This window comes from Amblyraja radiata, chromosome 1 (genome assembly GCF_010909765.2).
Source record: "Amblyraja radiata isolate CabotCenter1 chromosome 1, sAmbRad1.1.pri, whole genome shotgun sequence".
Taxonomy (NCBI): domain Eukaryota; kingdom Metazoa; phylum Chordata; class Chondrichthyes; order Rajiformes; family Rajidae; genus Amblyraja; species Amblyraja radiata.
In genome coordinates, this window is record NC_045956.1 from 113,567,589 (window position 1) to 113,585,158 (window position 17,570).

A 17,570-nucleotide genomic window follows, 5' to 3' on the forward strand; every position below is an offset into this window, starting at 1 on the left:
GCTCTTTATCATTGTTTTGCACTCAATCATTGTTTTTGTTTTTGATCATCTTAACACTGCAAATCACTTCTTCCAGTCACAGTGCCCAATCCTCCTCTCTACTGCTCTTGAAAGCCAACTGGGGAACTTTCTTTTCAATTGATCTTTCAGACCACCATTTCACGCTTTCCCATCCATTCATTTGGCTCCAGGCATGTTCCATTTTATTCTCCTATCTGCAAAAAGACAGGGGTGATCTGTCAGATGTGAGGAAGGCAGTTTTACAAATATTTGTAAAGCTGCTGATTCATTGCTAAGCTCAGTTAGCTTTGCTGCTCTATCCAAGTGCTATTCATAGTGATAGAGAGTATCACTGGACTGACCATTCAGAATCAGTTATAGCTCAACAAATCTTTTATAACAAGCACAAATAAGTACTTCCAGCACAGATTGCTGGGTAAAAATCAGCTCCAGTGTGAAATGCATCTTCTTTAACTTGGGATACTGAGGCCAATGAAGATACTCACCACAGCACTGGCTGAATTCATGTGGGTTTAACATAAGGAATTTTGATAAGAGGGGTGTGGAAAAGATGCAAATAAGATTTTCTTTTTATCAGACAGTTATGGAGCACTTTTCCTTAAAGGGTGGTGGAAGCAGTATCTTTGAATACAGAGGCAGATAGTTACTCTTTTTAAGCAAGTAAGTGAAGGGTTCCCTGTGGTTGATGCCAAATGGAGTAAGTTTCAAAGGCTGAGTAGCCTACATGCTCCTAAATTGAATGTGTGTTAATGAAATATAAAGTCCAGCTACTACTATAGTTACTTCAGTCAAGTGTATCTCGAGACAAGTATATATAGTATGTTTCTGTAGTAAGCTGCATATATAGTCAGTGTCAGTGTTAATAAACAAAATGAAAGTGCATTTCTGCTAGAAGGAGCTGACTATATATGCAGTTTACTACAGAAACATACTATATATACTTGTCTCGAGATACACTCGACTGAAGTAACTATAGTAGTAGCTGGACTTTATATTTCATTAACACCTATTCAATTTAGGAGCTACTCAGCCTTTGAAACTTGCTCAACCACTTCATAAGATCATGGCACATCTGGTTGTAACCTCTCATTGACATTGGGGGGGATAATGTCACAGAATGAGAACATTACAAGCTATGAGTAAAGATTCAAGCTAATAATGTAAGAACATCTGATCCAAATATTTGGTTCACTTTAGCTTCAATAAAATGAGTGTTTACATTTGTGTTCTGAATGTGCCTCTTTAGTTAAACAAAGAGCTTGACCCTCATGGTGGAGTGACTTGAGCTGCCTTAATTGGCCTGCAGCCCTTTGACCAATGGCATTACATAAATGAATATTAACTTTATTCATCTGTACTGTGTTTTTGTCAAGGTCTTGACCTTTTATCAGGGTCACTTTTCTGAACAACAGTAACATAATGGGTTAAATGGTCTCCTACTATACATACTATAATTTCATGAAGAATAACATATTTAAGAAGGTGCAGTAATATTTCCGTCATGTTTTAAATGTTACATTCCAATGCAACTGAGAATGGTTCAAATGAATAGAGAGATAGCACATCAGTCTCAAACATTTTTGAAACAAATTGAAAAGTAAAAAACAAATACAAATCATCAGAAATAATGACCGAGTCTTTTGATATGTAAAATGTTAGCAATTTCATGGAGAACTTGAGTAAGTACAGATAACAAATCTTTTGCATGGAAACAAATCTATCGTAAGGGCTTGCATTGTATTTAAGCAGGTAAGAATGGTACAAGTGGTTGAGGAAAACCATGCAGAGCAATATTTCAGTACAACATCAGAATACATCAGTTATGGATCTATATACCTATCTAAACATTTACATTTTCCTTCCAAGTCATTTAAATATATGAGTTCTTCTGTTCAGTGTTCTGACAGAGCAGGTTTTGTAAAATTAAATTGATCAAGAAATTGAAGAAGCTTTCAAAACAATAACCAGTTCTAAATTGTGTTTATTAACTTTTTTCTTTTCCTTACTTTTCTTCCAAAGTTTCCTTGCCCATTTTCGTGTTTATAGCTGCTTCCTGGCTCCGCTAATTTGATTATAAAGGGAGTACCAATTAAACTTTATGTAAATTATCCAATTGCAATGTGCTCCCAGTTAAAGAACTGATCAGAGCAACATTAAATGTTTTGTAACGTACTGTGACAAAATCTGTCACAGTACGTTACAAAAGAAAAGTGCAAGTGGTGTTACTCTCAGCATGATACAAGTGCGTGAAATGGTACTAAATCATGTGCCTGATTTGATCTAGGACAACGACAAAGCATTATTATCAACACCAACAATTTGAATAACATATTAATTAAATATTTTTTATTGTGCTTCATTTCTCCAAATTCTGTTGTTCCCTTGACAACAATTACTGATGCTGCCATCACCATGGGAATGGTGCTTCTGAATGAAGCTGCGACATCCAAAGGAGACGTAGGTAAAAGACGAAGTAAGTTATGACAACTATTTGTATCTTACGCCATGGAAATATATTTCAAGCGGTAACGTGTGGAATGTCATATGAAACCAAATATTTTTGCCAAAGGATCTAATCTAGTTTAAATATTGGATTTGCTACTGTTACCTATTTTATTATTCTCATATTTGACTGCCTGGTGTCTGGGAGAGTAATCACTGGGAAATTGCTGAATTTCAACAAGAAAATGTTTTTTCAATGTATTGAAACACTGAGGGAATATATTAGTATTCAATTGAGTATTATGATTCATGTGGATTTGTTAAAAAGAGATTCTCTTGACTAATTTGTTCTGATGGAAGAGCATTGAAAAGCGGTTTGGCAATTCCCACTATCAAATATATTAAAGATTACATCAGGGCAAACATATTTGAGCATTGGTGAAGATCTGTGATGGTAGAAAGTGACAGATAGATTGCAGGTCTGTGATACATCTGCCAACAAAGTACATCGCAAGGTTAGGTGAAAGTCCATTCTAACACTAGAAAATATTATTGGACTAGCTGAGCTAACTACAGAGAGGGTAGGATCTTTGGGATTTTTAAATGAACTGCTGGAAATACTCAGGTTTGGCTGCATCTAATGGAAGTATTTTAACTTGTTATGTATGAAAGCGTGGTGTTATGTTATGTTTGTCTTGAAGCTGTCGTGGCAAATAATTTCCTGAAAAGGATTATTAAAGGAATATTCTATTCTATTCTATTCTATTCTATTCTATTCTATTCTATTCTATTCTATAACAGTTAAACTTCAGGTCTACTCTTTATCAGCTGTCATGAAACGTGAACTTTCTTTCGTTTCACACAGGTGTATCCTGGGGTGTGGTGGGGGGATGGGGGGATGGTGGTAGTCTGGGTGTGGTGGGGGTCGGGGTGTGGTGGGGGTATTGGGGAATGGTGGGAGTAGGGGGTTTGTTGGGGGGATGGTGGGGGTAGGGGGGTGTGGTGGGGGTAGGGGGGATGCTGGGGGGGTGTAGGGGAGGGGGGGGTGTAGGGGCGGGGGTGTGTAGGGGAGGGGGGGTGTAGGGGAGGGGGGCTGTAGGTGAGAGGGGTTGTAGGGGAGAGGGGGTGTAATGGAGTGAGGGTGGGGGGGTGGGGGTAGGGGAGGGGGTGTATGTGAGAGGGGGTGGTGTGGGCCCCCGCTCGCAGAACACAGAGCACAGCCTCCGCTCGCAGAACACAGACCCAGCTCGCAGAGCACGGCCCCTGCTCGCAGAACTCAGACCCCACTCACAATTTGCTCACTATGCTTCTTCAGCTTTATTCTCGCGGCCGGTGATTGATAACAGGTGCCGGAAGGGGCGCCGCTGTCCTGGCGAATAACAGAACAATAACGTTTCTAATATTTCACTGATGGGAGCAAAATAGATAGATAGATAGATAGATAGATAGATAGATAGATAGATAGATAGATAGATAGATAGATAGATAGATAGATAGATAGATAGATAGATAGATAGATAGATAGATAGATAGATAGATAGATAGATAGATAGATAGATAGATAGATAGATAGATAGATAGATAGATAGATAGATAGATAGATAGATAGATAGATAGCAGAAGTTCCTCTGAATGATGGCCTCTTATGCTTATTCAATAAAGTCCTTTGATTGGGAAGAAAATGATTATTAGCATTGCAGTATAAGCATAAGCAATCATTTTTTTTTCCTTTCACTTTCAAATTTCAGTCTTAGGATCATTTTATCAATATGATCATTAGTTATTGCCAATGTACATTCTAGACTCTGAAAATTATCTACCGCAAACATGGCATCCCATTCCTATTGTTTGAACTAATTGTTTCCAGAGTGCAGGATAGCACTGGTGCATGGGTGATCACTGGTTACACAGAGTCATTAGGCCCAAGGGCTTATTTCCACGCTGTATCTCTAAACTAAACTCATCGGGTCAGGCAGCATCTTTGGAGCAGACGGATGGTCGATCCAAAACATTGCCCGTTCATGTCCTCCAGCGATGCTGCCTGGCCCATTGCGTTACTCCAGTATTTTGTGTTTTCTTTTTGTAAAGCGGCATCTGCAGTTCCATGTAAATTCACTAATGGACAGATAAAGCTTGCTCCTTTCGTCTCATATAACCATATAACCATATAACAATTTACAGCATGGAAACAGTCTCTTCTAACCATAAAATCTGTCTTTGCCAATACTATTTTCTCACTATCTCCATACATTAATTGCTTGTTATCCAGTGCTTTTTTAAATGTTGAAGTCAATTTTATGATAGCTGCCTTGCACAAAAACCTGATCTCACCCCTTTTGTGCATACATGGCTTATCTTGATGTTATAGTGGCATTAACATTGTTCATGCCTATTGTCATTGGGACCAAATGTCCATCCCAGTTACTGACAAATGTATGGTTCATTTGCACGGTTTCCTTACAATTCAGCACTTAATTCCTTGCATCATTATGGTATGCAGGGGTATTTTATTTCCGACAATGTAGTATCTAAACTGTATATGCTGTTCTATGCCTGACAACCTTCATCCATGCAGCCTTTAAGAATGACATTCTTTTGCATTATTTTTGTGTCCAAAATATAATTTATGCCCTTATTCCTTTTTGAACAAAAAAGCCATTTCCAATTTAATTGTGTCCAAAGTACACTGCCTAAGTGATACTTATCATCAGAGTTTTGCTTTACTGATTATAATTTTGTATTTACTCAAGCACCCAAACATGAATTTAGATATTACAGATATTCTTAAATGTTAACAAATTAAAATTATACAGTTTACAGGAGCTACTTCCTCTCATTTATCCTTGAGAACCTGTCCCACTTAGGCGACATTTTCGGAGAGTGCAGGAGACTCTGCACTCGCCTCATGATTGCCACATGGTCACCACATGTTCGCTGGTGGTCTCTGGTGAGTTTCCTTCATGGTCGCAAGGAGTTCCCGCATCCTGGGAACTAGTCGCGGCCTCAGTGTGGTCGCTGCAAATTTTTCAACATGTTGAAAATCTTTCTGCGGCCAAAAATTGGTCGCCATGGAGAAAATCAATAATCCTGCAGTGGTAGATGCAGTGGTAGTGGGGTCGCCATGTAGTTATGGGTAGTCGATGTAGTCGCAGATAGTTTTAGTTAATCACCTTTGCTGACCGGTAATTTTTCATTGGCTCATTGGGAAAAAAAAACGTAAGCATGAGTTTTCAGAACCAACGACTGGTAATGTTAAATGCCCTCCAAACTTCACAGCTGTGTATCTCTGGCTTATGAAAAGTTGGCTGGCTTCTTAAAAGTGTCCCCACTCCTTCTCCCCTCCCCCCACACCCCCCTCTTTTAAAGGACTTACCGTACACTGTGATAGCCGTCTTAACCTTCCTGTTCATCGCGGTGTGTGTCTGTATCACCTTGGCTTTGCACCGTGTGAATTTCAGACAGCGCTCACCCCCGCTTTCCCTGGCCCCGCCTTTGCGATGTGTGTGTGTGTGTGTGTGTGTGTGTGTGTGTGTGTGTGTGTGTGTGTGTGTGTGTGTGTGTGTGTGTGTGTGTGTGTGTGTGTGTGTGTGTGTGTGTGTGTGTGTGTGTGTGTGTTCCACTCTGACAGTCGCCGTTCCAGTACCCGTTGTTTTCAGGCCAGTGCCACGAACGTGACATTCTCCGGCAGTCCGCTGACAAATCGCCTAAGTAGGACAGGCCCTTTAGGAGGTGCCTGATATGGTGGGTGGCCTGATTGTGAGGTGGTGAGCTCTCTCTGATGCTTAAGTAAAGCTTTTATATGTTCTGGATTATGGACAAGATTCTCAATATAAATACATAAAATAAAATAAATAAATACTTTATTGATCCCCTCAGGGAAATTCAGATGTCCAGAAGCCCCCAACCAACAAACCCACAGATTCAAAACGAACGCAGACAGAAAATACATAAAATACAATGTGGACACTACCTGAGAGCAATAAATACTTAAAAAGACCAATAATTAACAGTTAAAAATTAATAATTGCAAAATGCATCCCCCTACAGCCTAGCGGTCCGAATTATAAAATCTAATGGCTGCAGGGGTGAAGGATCTCCTGAACCGCTCCGTTCTACAGGGCAGGGAGAGGAGCCGGTTGTTGTTCCGAGTGCTCTTTTGACTCTCCAGAATTATATGGAGGGGATGCCCGGGGTTTTTCAGGATGACCTGCACCTTGTGCCTCATACGCCTCTCAAGCACCTCTATCCCAGAGTCTACTCTCCCCTCCAGCACTGAGCCAGCTCGATTAACCAGTTTGACCAGCTTCCTATTGTTTTTTGCAATATCATCCTGAATGTTGCTTAACCATATAACCATATAACAATTACAGCACGGAAACAGGCCATCTCGACCCTTCTAGTCCGTGCCGAGCACATAATCTCCCCTAGTCCCATATACCTGCGCTCAGACCATAACCCTCCATTCCTTTCCCATCCATATAACTATCCAATTTAAATGCTTCTTCAGTTTAACTGGTCATGCACCAGAGAATCCCAGGATTCAGTGGGGATGTTATGTTTTTAGAGTCATAGTGAAAAAATCATAGTCATACAGCGTGGAAACAGGCCCTTCGGCACAACTTGCCCACACCAACCAGGAGTCAGTACTTTAGAAGCTATCCTAAGAAATCACATGTATAAATTCATTTGCAGGATAAATGACTCTAAAAATGTAATTATTGTGGCCTTGTCAAACATAAGGGTTAGCACTACACGCTACGAATCCCAGCTGTGGAGACACTGGTATCGTTGTCTCGTTGTAGGACATTGATCATTCTTTTCATCTGGATTTTTAACTCAAGTATTGTGTTTTTTTTAAATATAATTTATGATGCTTTTATAAGTGATATACTAAGATTTTATATGTACTTTATGATATTTTTTAATATGCAATGCATTTTTTTATGTAATGTTGCCCCTTGTCTGGACCTCGAGTCCGTAATAAAGTTTATTATTATTATGTCCCATCTGCACTAGTCACACCTGCCTGGATTTGGCCCAAATCCTAAACCTGTCCTATCCATGCACCTGTCTAAATGATTCTTAAACATTGAGAGAGTACCAGCCTCAGCTACCTTTACCAGCAGCTCGTTCCATACATCTACCACCATTTGTGTGAAAAGTAACCCCTCAGGTTCTTATTAAATTCTTCCCCCTCACCTTAAACCTATCTCCTCTAGTTCTCGATTACCTACACTGGGCAAGAGACTCTGTGCATCTACCTGATCTATTCCTCTCATGATTTTGTACACCTATAAGATCACCCTTCATCCTCCTGGGCTCCAAGGAATAGAGACCTAACCTGCTCAACCTCTCCGTAGAGCTCAGGCCCTCGAGTCCTGACAACATCCTCCTAAATCTCCTCAGCACGCTTTCCAGTTTGAGAGTGCCTTTAAGTAGCTTTGAGCTTATCCCTGAATGTTTTCTTCTTGTACTAGTACTGTTTTTCCAACTAAATGAGCAATTGCTTTTAATATGCTGAGATGAATATTGCTTTTAATTGAGTGAGATTCCCCTCCATGGTACTTGCTGATAGTTCTCTGCCTTTCTTTTCGACTACAATCCAGCTTTTCAGTTGGTCAAAGGCCAGAGAAAGACCTTCCCTTCTACAATTAGTCATTTGAAAACAGAATCCCTGACATCTGGAATAAAAATATGAAATTCTGAAAATCAGGCTGTGGATAGAGAACCAGTTAATGTTTCAAATCATTAAAAGTAGCACAGTGAAAAAGCCAAAGGTAGATAAAAATGTTGGAGAAACTCAGCGGGTGAGGCAGCATCTATGGAGCGAAGGAATAGATGATGTTTCGGGTCGAGACCTGAAGAAGGGTCTCTACCCGAAACGTCACCTGTTCCTTCGCTCCATAGATGCTGCCTCACCCGCTGAGTTTCTCCAGCATTTTTATCTACCTTCGATTTTTCCAGCATCTGCAGTTCCTTCTTAAACAATGAAAAAGCCAGCATGTTTTCAGTCGCAGATAGAAAGGAGTGGAGAAAATAAAGGTAGGGTGGAAATCAAGGTCTGAAGAAAGTTCTTGACCCGAAACGTCACCCATTCCTTTTCTCCAGAGATGCTGCCTGTCCCGCTAAGTTACTCCTACATTTTGTGTCTATCCTGGCGATCAAGGTTGTCCAGGTGACACATGCTTTCAGTCATCCAGTGAATACATGTAAAAAGAAGAAAGAATAAAATAAGAGCATGTTGAGAGCACAAAACAATTACTCAAAATCTAAAATAAAAGAGAATACTAGGAAAAGCCTACAGACCAGGCACCATTTGTGGAGAGAGAACATCTGAACTGAGCTGGATAACTTACATTGGGATTGGGATAACTTACATTACAATTCTGAAACAGACAGAAAGTAATGGTTGTCTGAAACAATTGAGTTCAATACTGAGTCCTAAAGCTGCCACGTACCTTGTTAAAAGACGAGGGTCTGTTCCTTGAGCTTACAAAGGACCATTGGTGCAGTGTAGGAGGCAAAACACAGATGTCAGAATTGGGAGTAACGACAGTGGAAGCTCTGAATTGCTTTTAAAGATTTAACAGTGGTGTTTCACAAAGAACCTGCTCAATTGCATTTTATTTCTCCATTGTGGCGGACTGCACATTGTGAGCAATAAATGTGGGCGTTCACGGTGGCATAGCGGTAGAGTTGCTGCCTTAAAACGCTTACAGCGCCGGAGGTCCGGGTTCGATCCCGACTTTGGGTGCTGTCTGTACGGGGTTTGTACGTTCTCCCCGTGACCGCGTGGGTTTTCTCTGAGATCTTCGGTTTCCTCCCACTCTCCAAAGACGTACAGGTATGTAGGTTAATTGGCTTGGTATAAATGTAAATTGTCCCTAGTGTGTGTAGGATAGTGTTTATGTGCGGGGATCACTGGTCGGTGCGGAATCGGTGGGCTGAAGGGCCTGTTTCCATGCTGTATCTCTAACCTAAACTAAATGGAGGACAGTAGATAGGAGTGCAAGTGAATTGCTGCTTCATCTGATAGCCTAGTTTATACATTAAAGTACCCCGTGCAAGACAAAACCATCTGTTCTTCATCTTCACGCTACCAGGGTAGTTTGTTAGTTCTGAAATTGGCAAGAACCCTTTTGAGAAAAATCTACTTCTGATAAACAATTTCAAGAACCTTCATTTTGATCTATATATGCCTGCAATTGTTACATGCCTGGACTTGTTACAGACTCATTTTAAACTTAAATCTTTATTTGTTTCCACTGTTTTCCAATTGGTCTTTCAATCAAATTCATCCTGATTTCTTAATATTAGCTTTTGATTATTTTGATAGTTCATCTTGGTTTTTTTCCTTCTACGATTAAGCTGATGGAGTCCATCTTGTTAATCTGAATCAACTTCAATTTTACATCTTTCCCTGTAAGGCTTACTGTGTGCTGACTCAGAAAACCAAGGGCTTCCTAATGGCTCTATAAGTTTAGAAAGTATGTATGATTCCAAGCATGATTTTTCTCAAATAGGCCTTGGGACAGAAATTTCTTAACCATTCTTTATAATGGCATTTAACATATCACTGCCTCAATTATGATAATAACCCTATTCCATGATTTAGTGAAGGGCTTGGATTGCTGCCCAGAAATCGATAGAGTTCTATTAAGCTACACTTCTACTGGCTAAATGGGATCACTGAAATTTCAGGCACATTGCTTATGACTTTCTTACTAATAATGAAACCATTTAAATCATTCTACATTGCAATTTGCTTTTTATATAGCTCTCAAAGGTGCCTTCATAAAGAAAATTAATTGTATTCCATGCATCATCTTCTTGCAAATTCTGTAAAATAATTATTGCTTGGCTTCGAGCTAACGTTCCCTAAATTCCCATAACAAGGACACAAAGTTTTCTTTGTCAAACTGAAATGCATCTTCAGTGGATTATGCAAAGTTCTACATCATAAAGAAATATGCATGCCTTCAAGAGAAAAAGCACGTAGACAACCAGAGACCCGGGTTCGATCCTAACTACAGGTGCTGCCAGTACGGCGTTTGTATATTCTCCCGTGACCTCATAAGTTTTCTCCGGGTGCTCCGGTTTCCTCCCACACTCTAGATGTGCAAGTTTGTAGGTTAATTGGTTTGGTAAAAATTGTAAATTGTCCTTAGCGTGTAGGATAGCGCTGGTGTACAGCGGTTGCTGGTCAGTGCGGACTCGGTGGGCTGAAGGGCCTACTTTTGGTATCATCACCTAGAAAAATCAATTATTTAATTGCTGATGGAGCAGAATCTTGAAGTTATTTATCTGACAGTACCTTCACCAGCAGGAATTTTGATAAGATTTGAATACCTTGGTTAATGGATTTTTATTAATTAATTACTAGAATCCTTAATTCTAATTTAAATTTAAGCAAATACCTTTGGCGTTTGAACACATAGTTCAACACATTTTGATTTCCTGGAAATGCATTTGTTTTTCATCATAGCAGTTTAGTTTCTGTTCGTCTATCTAGCTTTTGGAAATATCAGTATCAGAGCTCCGAGTCTAGAAACTCTGTTAATAAGATTCTAAAACAGCAGTTTTATGTGTACCTTCGATATTCCAGCATCTGCAGTTCCCTTTTGAACAGTTTTCTATATCAATTGGTTTTGACCAGCAGCTGTTTTCTTTCCGTGTATCGTTTCTGAATATAATGAAGTTGTCGTAAACCTCTTTCTAAGGAGGAATGCTGTATTAACCATATAATTTTACTAATTTTAAGAAGTGAAAAGACTAAAGAACTCTTCTCTATCGTGTAAGAATTGTGTACAGTTTAGAAAAGAAGATAAATCTTTGCTTCCAGTGTGTTGGCATATGATAACTTTAGTAATGGAGTCATTTTTGCTGAAGGTAGAGGAACTCTAATGATATTGCAGGTTAAATCACATTACAATGAAGAGAATTGGAAGAGACAAAATTACACACATCATCCGACCTAATGACATAAAAATTGCTGAATTTTGTTATTAATTATTAGAAGCTGTTAAGACATTTGCAGTTATCTAGTAGCTGTATTTATACATTCTTCAGGCTAATTCAATGGACCAGGTGGAATCTCAGACTTATTATATTGAATAATGCAAAACAGACCTAGTGTATTTTGATTGTAATGTCCAACATATCAAAGTTGGAAAAATATTCCAAAATATTTAATACAATTATGTTAATATTAGTTTTACACGTTCTAAGTAAATATTTAAATGTTATAAATTGCATTTGTCAGGATACTAAATGTGAAGATTCCTGCAATTATTTATCTCAAATAATATGTTTTGATCGTGGAATATTAGTATAGCCAGTGTGCATGTCTATATGTAATCAAAAGCTTTTTAATGACACAATATTTAAAAAATCTCATTTGGCCAATTGTGACCGCTTGGTGAAAGAGTTTGCAAGTAGGACTCAGCAGATTGGTCTTGCAAAGACCCATCGAATTAGTCCCACTTTACAGTTCCTGATCATAAAAACTTGCTATGTCAATGATTCTATTCTTCATATTGATTCTAGCTCTTTTGGATGGTCAATACTGCTATCAAGATTTAACTGAATAAACAGTCAGAATAGGTATTAAAAATGTACCATCCAGGCTATAGAGGACCAGAATACATTCAGTGGCTGTACCTCAATTATCGCTCAGTCTGTCTACTTCTTACTTCTTCTCCCTTCTCATTCCTTGTGTCTAAAATGTGTCTCATAGAGTCATAGAGAGATACAGTGTGGAAACAGGCCCTTTGGCCCAACTTACCCACACCAGCCAACATGTCCCAGCTACACTCGTCCCACCTGCCTGTATTTGGTCCATATCCCTCCAACCCTGTCCTATCCATGTACGTACCTGTCTAACTGTTTCTTAAATGTTGGGATAGTCCCTGTCTCAGCTACCTTCTCTGGAAGCTTGTTCCATACACCCACCACCCTTTGTGTGAAAAAGTTACCCCTCAGATTCCTATTAAATCTTTTCCCCTTCACCTTAAACCTATGTCTTCTAGTCCTCGATTCACCTACTGTGGGCAAGAAATTCTGTGCACCTAACCGATCTATTCCTCTCATGATCGTATACACCTCTGTAAGATTAGCCCTCATCCTCTTGCGCTCCAAGGAATAGAATCGCAGCCTACTCAATCTCTCCCTGTAGCTCAGAACCTCTAGTCCTGGCAACATCCTCGTAAATCTTCTCTGTACGCTTTCCAGCTTGACTCTAAATGCAGCCTCACCAACATCTTATACAACTGCAACTTGACCTTCCAACTTCTATACTCAATACTCTGGCTGATGAAGGCCATTGTGCCAAAATCCTTTTTGACCACCTGATCTATCTGCAATTCCAGATTGAAGGAACCATGCACTTGGACTCCTAGATCCCTCTGCTCTACAACACTACCCAGAGCCCTACCATTCACTGTGTAGGTCCTGCCCATGTTAGACTTCCCAAAATGCAATACCTCACATTTCTCTGCATTAAATTCCATCAACCAATTCTCAGCTCATCTGGCCAATCGATCAAAATCTTGCTGCAATTTTTCACAACCATCTTCACTATCTGCAAAACCACCTACTTTTGTATCATCTGCAACTTACAATTCTTGCCGTGTATGTTCTCATCCAAATCATAGATGTAGATGACAAACAGTAACAGGCCAGGCACCAAACCCTGAGGCACACCACTAGTCACAGGCTTCTAGTCCGAGAAGCAACCTTCCACTATCACCCTCTGCTTCCTTCCATGAAGCTAATTTTCCATCCATTCAGCTATCTCTCTTTGGATCCTTTTATAACTTGCCATGTCTGTTAATTAAATCAGTTTCAGCTATGCTTTCAGTTAATTCCATTAAATGGATGCCAAAACAACCTAAGTCAAGTTTGTCTTCTCATTCCTGGTACCATGATCACTTATTATTGTGATTATTGTTATGCTAATCATGTTGAATAATGATGTTATTATTGTGGAAGGTAAAGCCACAGAATTGGTGGAGGCACATTAACTTTAAGACAATTTAGCGTTGGCTCCTGATAAAAAGCACTGTTGCTGGAATGCTGATAATGTCATTTTATCTTTGAAAAGGTATGCAGGGCTTTAAACTAAGTCATTGCCATTGTGTCATTTTTATGACAGCTGCCTCAATGGAATTCCTGTGTTTAGTTGAAGCAAGCATAAAATGAAGCAAGTAGAGGAGGTTTATACCTCCCCCAGCACTGAGAATATATATGTGTGTGTGTATGCTTTAATTTAGTATTTCAATTAGCGCAGTCTAAGGCTGCATAGTAAATCTGCCACAGCTCCACGATCCAGCTTCAATTCTGACCTGTGGTGCCTCCTGTTTGAAGTTTGCACCTTCTACCTGAAACTACAAGGATCCCCACATTCCTAACTCGTGCATGTTTGAAAGTTTCATTGGCCATTATAATTCGCACTTTGTCTCAACGAGTGCTAAAATTGATGGGAATATGGGGCAATTAGTTCCCCGAATTTATGGGGGGACGAGTGTGATCAGTAAGCTAATACAGGCTTGTTGGGGTCAAATAGCCTCAATAGATGTTGTAAAGATATGTTGTGAAAATATGGAAAACAAAAGCATTATTACAAGCTTATTTCTCATTTCACCATTGCAGCCAACCCAGCGAGTTAAGCCTTCTTCATGTGGATTGTGGAAGAGCATACCATAAGTGTGCCTAAAACTGAAGTGCCAACTATGTGAAGCTGCAATACGGTTTGTTAAATACCAGAAAAAGCTTGATATAGTCAGGGATAGTAAATGCACAATTAATGAATTGGATTTATGCTTTGAGGCACTCTCACATCTGGGCGGTGGACAATTCAGCATCTAAGAGGAAGAAGTGTCATGAATATCTGAAATACAATGATGGTGCAGCCCATGATATGTACAGGAGACTGAAATATTTGCAACTCCTTTCAATTCAGATATCAGTACACAACCCATTCAATTGGCTCCACACAATAGTACGAGAAAAAAACATAATTCATCAAATACGGTAAAAAAAATCTAGCCATATAATATTTTGTTCAAACTAACCATTTCGTGATTTGTATCTCAATTGTCAGTAAAATGCTGAATTAGAACTTGTCAATAACCTTCTTATGTTGCTCCGAGTTACTTTTATCATGACCTTTGGCTTCGGACATCATTGCAACTTTGGTCTAAATGCAGGCAAAAACGTTGCAAAGTCCAGTAGAATGCTGACAGTAGAATAATATCAAGGCTCAAATTGGAATAGGAATCCAGGTGAAACCTCTCTTAGTGCAAAAGGTTTTGGTTGCTGGAGACCAATCATATTAGCAACAAAACATTGTTGCATAAATTCCTTAGGCAGGTTTCCAGAGATTAATTTATGGAGCATGTATATTCTGAAACAAAGTATTTCTGTTTATTTAGAAATCATGAAAAATAATTCATGTTATAGTTGTGGTACATGATATCAAGATTATCCTGCTCCTTAGAAACAATTTCCAATTTTTTGGGAGATATTTATATGCAACAAACTTACTATGCAAGCCAGCTATTGTTTGATACCGAATACAAATATAAACTATTCCAGAAATAAGTCAATACATAGAATATAAAGTGAATTTGTAGAACTCACAATTTTAACAATACCATTGCAAGAAAAATGCATGGCATATCACATTAAATTATTGAATTAGCTCCAGTTGACATTTAAAGAGATTGCAACAACTTACATGTAGCAGCTACTGTGGTTGTAATAGGCAAAACAAGTAGAATGTTGAAGGTAGACAAAAGTGCTGGAGAAACTCAGCGGGTGAGGCAGGACAAGGGGGACTCTGCCCTTGTTACAAGTGGGGGGGATGAGGAGTGAGAGTAGAGTCACGGGATATAGAAGAGACCCTGGTGAGAGTCTCATCTATAGTAGAAGAGGGGAACCCTCGTTCCCTGAAGAATGAGGACATCTCCGAGGACACCTCCGATATTTCACCGATGCTTCGCCGAACACCTCCACTCGGTTCGCAATAACCAACCTGATCTCCCGGTGGCTCAGCACTTCAACTCCCCCTCCCATTCCGAATCCGACCTTTCTGTCCTCGGACTCCTCCATGGCCAGAGTGAGGACCACCGTAAATTGGAGGAACAGCACCTCATATTTCGTTTGGGCAGTTTGCATCCCAGCTGTATGAACATTGACTTCTCTAATTTCAGGTAGTCCTTACTTTCTCCTCCCCTTCTCAGCTCTCCCTCAGCCCACTGGCTCCACCTCCTCCTTTCTTCTTCCCCCCCCCCCCCCCCCACATCATTCTGAAGAAGGGTTTCGGCCGAAAACGTTGCCTATTTCCTTTGCTCCATAGTTGCTGCCTCACCCGCTGAGTTTCTCCAGCACTTTTGTCTACCTTTGATTTTCCAGCATCTGCAGTTCCTTCTTACGTACAATGTTGAACTGTGTTGCCAAGTCAGTGAAATAGAAATCAGAAGTCATGATGAAATTGAATGATGATGTGACCGGACTGTAATTTGAAACTCTCTCCAGGCTGTTGATTTGAAACTCTCATTGATACCAGCAGTGAGATCATTAAACCATAAAGAAAAAAATAATAAAATAATTATTGTATTAAAGAAATACATTATACAGAAATATTGGTGAATCTTTGATAACTCAGCCTTTAAAATAAATAGTTGGGAAGAAGTCTAAAAATATAAGCAGTTTAAACAAAAAAGTAGAGTCTTTGCTAATGGTCATGGCAGATTTGCTGTGATTTTAATGTGCTTCCATGTAAGCACGTGTTTAGGACAGTGGTATGAGGTTTACTGCTGATATTGTAGCATTTGTCTGCAGAGGTCTGTTCAACCAGTAGGAGCTATTGGAATAAATAGTTGTATACTGGTTTGACCTCCTAAGTCATGTAAAAAATAAAAAAACAAAAACAAAAAAACTGGATATGATATAAATCTGAAAGAAATTGGAAACATACATGTTTTAAATAATGGATACGGGGTCTGGGCAGAAAAAACACAGTGAATTGCTGTGATTGTGTCTTTTTTTTCATTCGGTATGTGGTGTAAATAGAAGGGGTTATATAATTACAGAGAGGAGAGGGAAAAGGTAAATGGAACTAACTACAACAGTGTTTCTAGAAATCTGAAATAATAAACAATGATAGAAAAACCCAAAGAACAGGTAGCGCTTGTGGAAGAATAAAACTAGGTTAAAGCATAGGTTAGCCGATCAGTTTGTGTCATGCAAGCTAGAAAGGTTGGTTCTCCGAAAATGTTGAATTCAATATTGAATCCTGTGGATATGATATCCCTTTTGGAGCTTCAGTCGAACAGAATAAGAGATCAACAGAGGTCTGAGTCAAGATCAATGGACAATTAAAGTGACTGGCAACTGGATCTTTGTGGATTGAATGGAAATACCCCGGAAATTTGCATTTGGTTTCTCTAATGTAGAGGAGAACACAGCAGAAGCACCAAGTATCTTACACCTAATTAGTAGTACAGGAGACTTTGAGCTTGCAATAAGTAGCCTATCACCTTAATGTCCCCTCTATCCCACTTGTTTAAAAGGAGAAGCCGTTTAGATATTGGTCTGAAAAGGTGTCAATTGTTTTAAGGCTAGTGCTTTAGTTCAGTGACGTGTGATTAACTGGCCCCAATTCTGCAACTATTCTGAGAAAAGAAGTGGCTTTTCAGAGAGTGAAAAACAAATTACTGTACAGGTTTGAAGACAAGAAAAAACAGTTGTGCGAGGAGGCTAGTCAAAATTATTCTCCTTACAAACAAATGCATTGAGTAAAGAGTTGGGGACTGGGGAAAGGTTTGTGATTACATAGAGCTGTAAATTTTATTTATGTTTTAATTGAATAAATAACACAGACTATGTTCACACAAAGAAGATGTGATAACTAAAGTTTGAGCTAATTGATTGAATGGAGATGAAAATTTAATTTTCTACAGTGATTTATTAAGATCTAGATAGAATCTAGTGCCAAATAGGTTAATGAAAACTGATGAATGAATAAATGAATGAATGAATAAATAAGTTTATTGGCCAAATATTCACATACAAGAATTTGTCTTGGTGCTCCGCCCGCAATTGAC

General features: G+C 39.2%; 1 protein-coding gene across 1 annotated transcript in view; it reads left to right on the top strand.

Moving 5' to 3' along the window:
- tusc3 (tumor suppressor candidate 3) overlaps nucleotides 1-17,570 on the top strand; it is a 452,158-nt gene that overhangs the window by 279,362 nt on the left and 155,226 nt on the right. Inside the window, exon 8 of the mRNA XM_033029228.1 lies at nucleotides 2,420-2,494. Coding sequence (XP_032885119.1) covers nucleotides 2,420-2,494 — 75 coding nt within the window. The remainder of the gene's footprint in view (nucleotides 1-2,419; nucleotides 2,495-17,570) is intronic.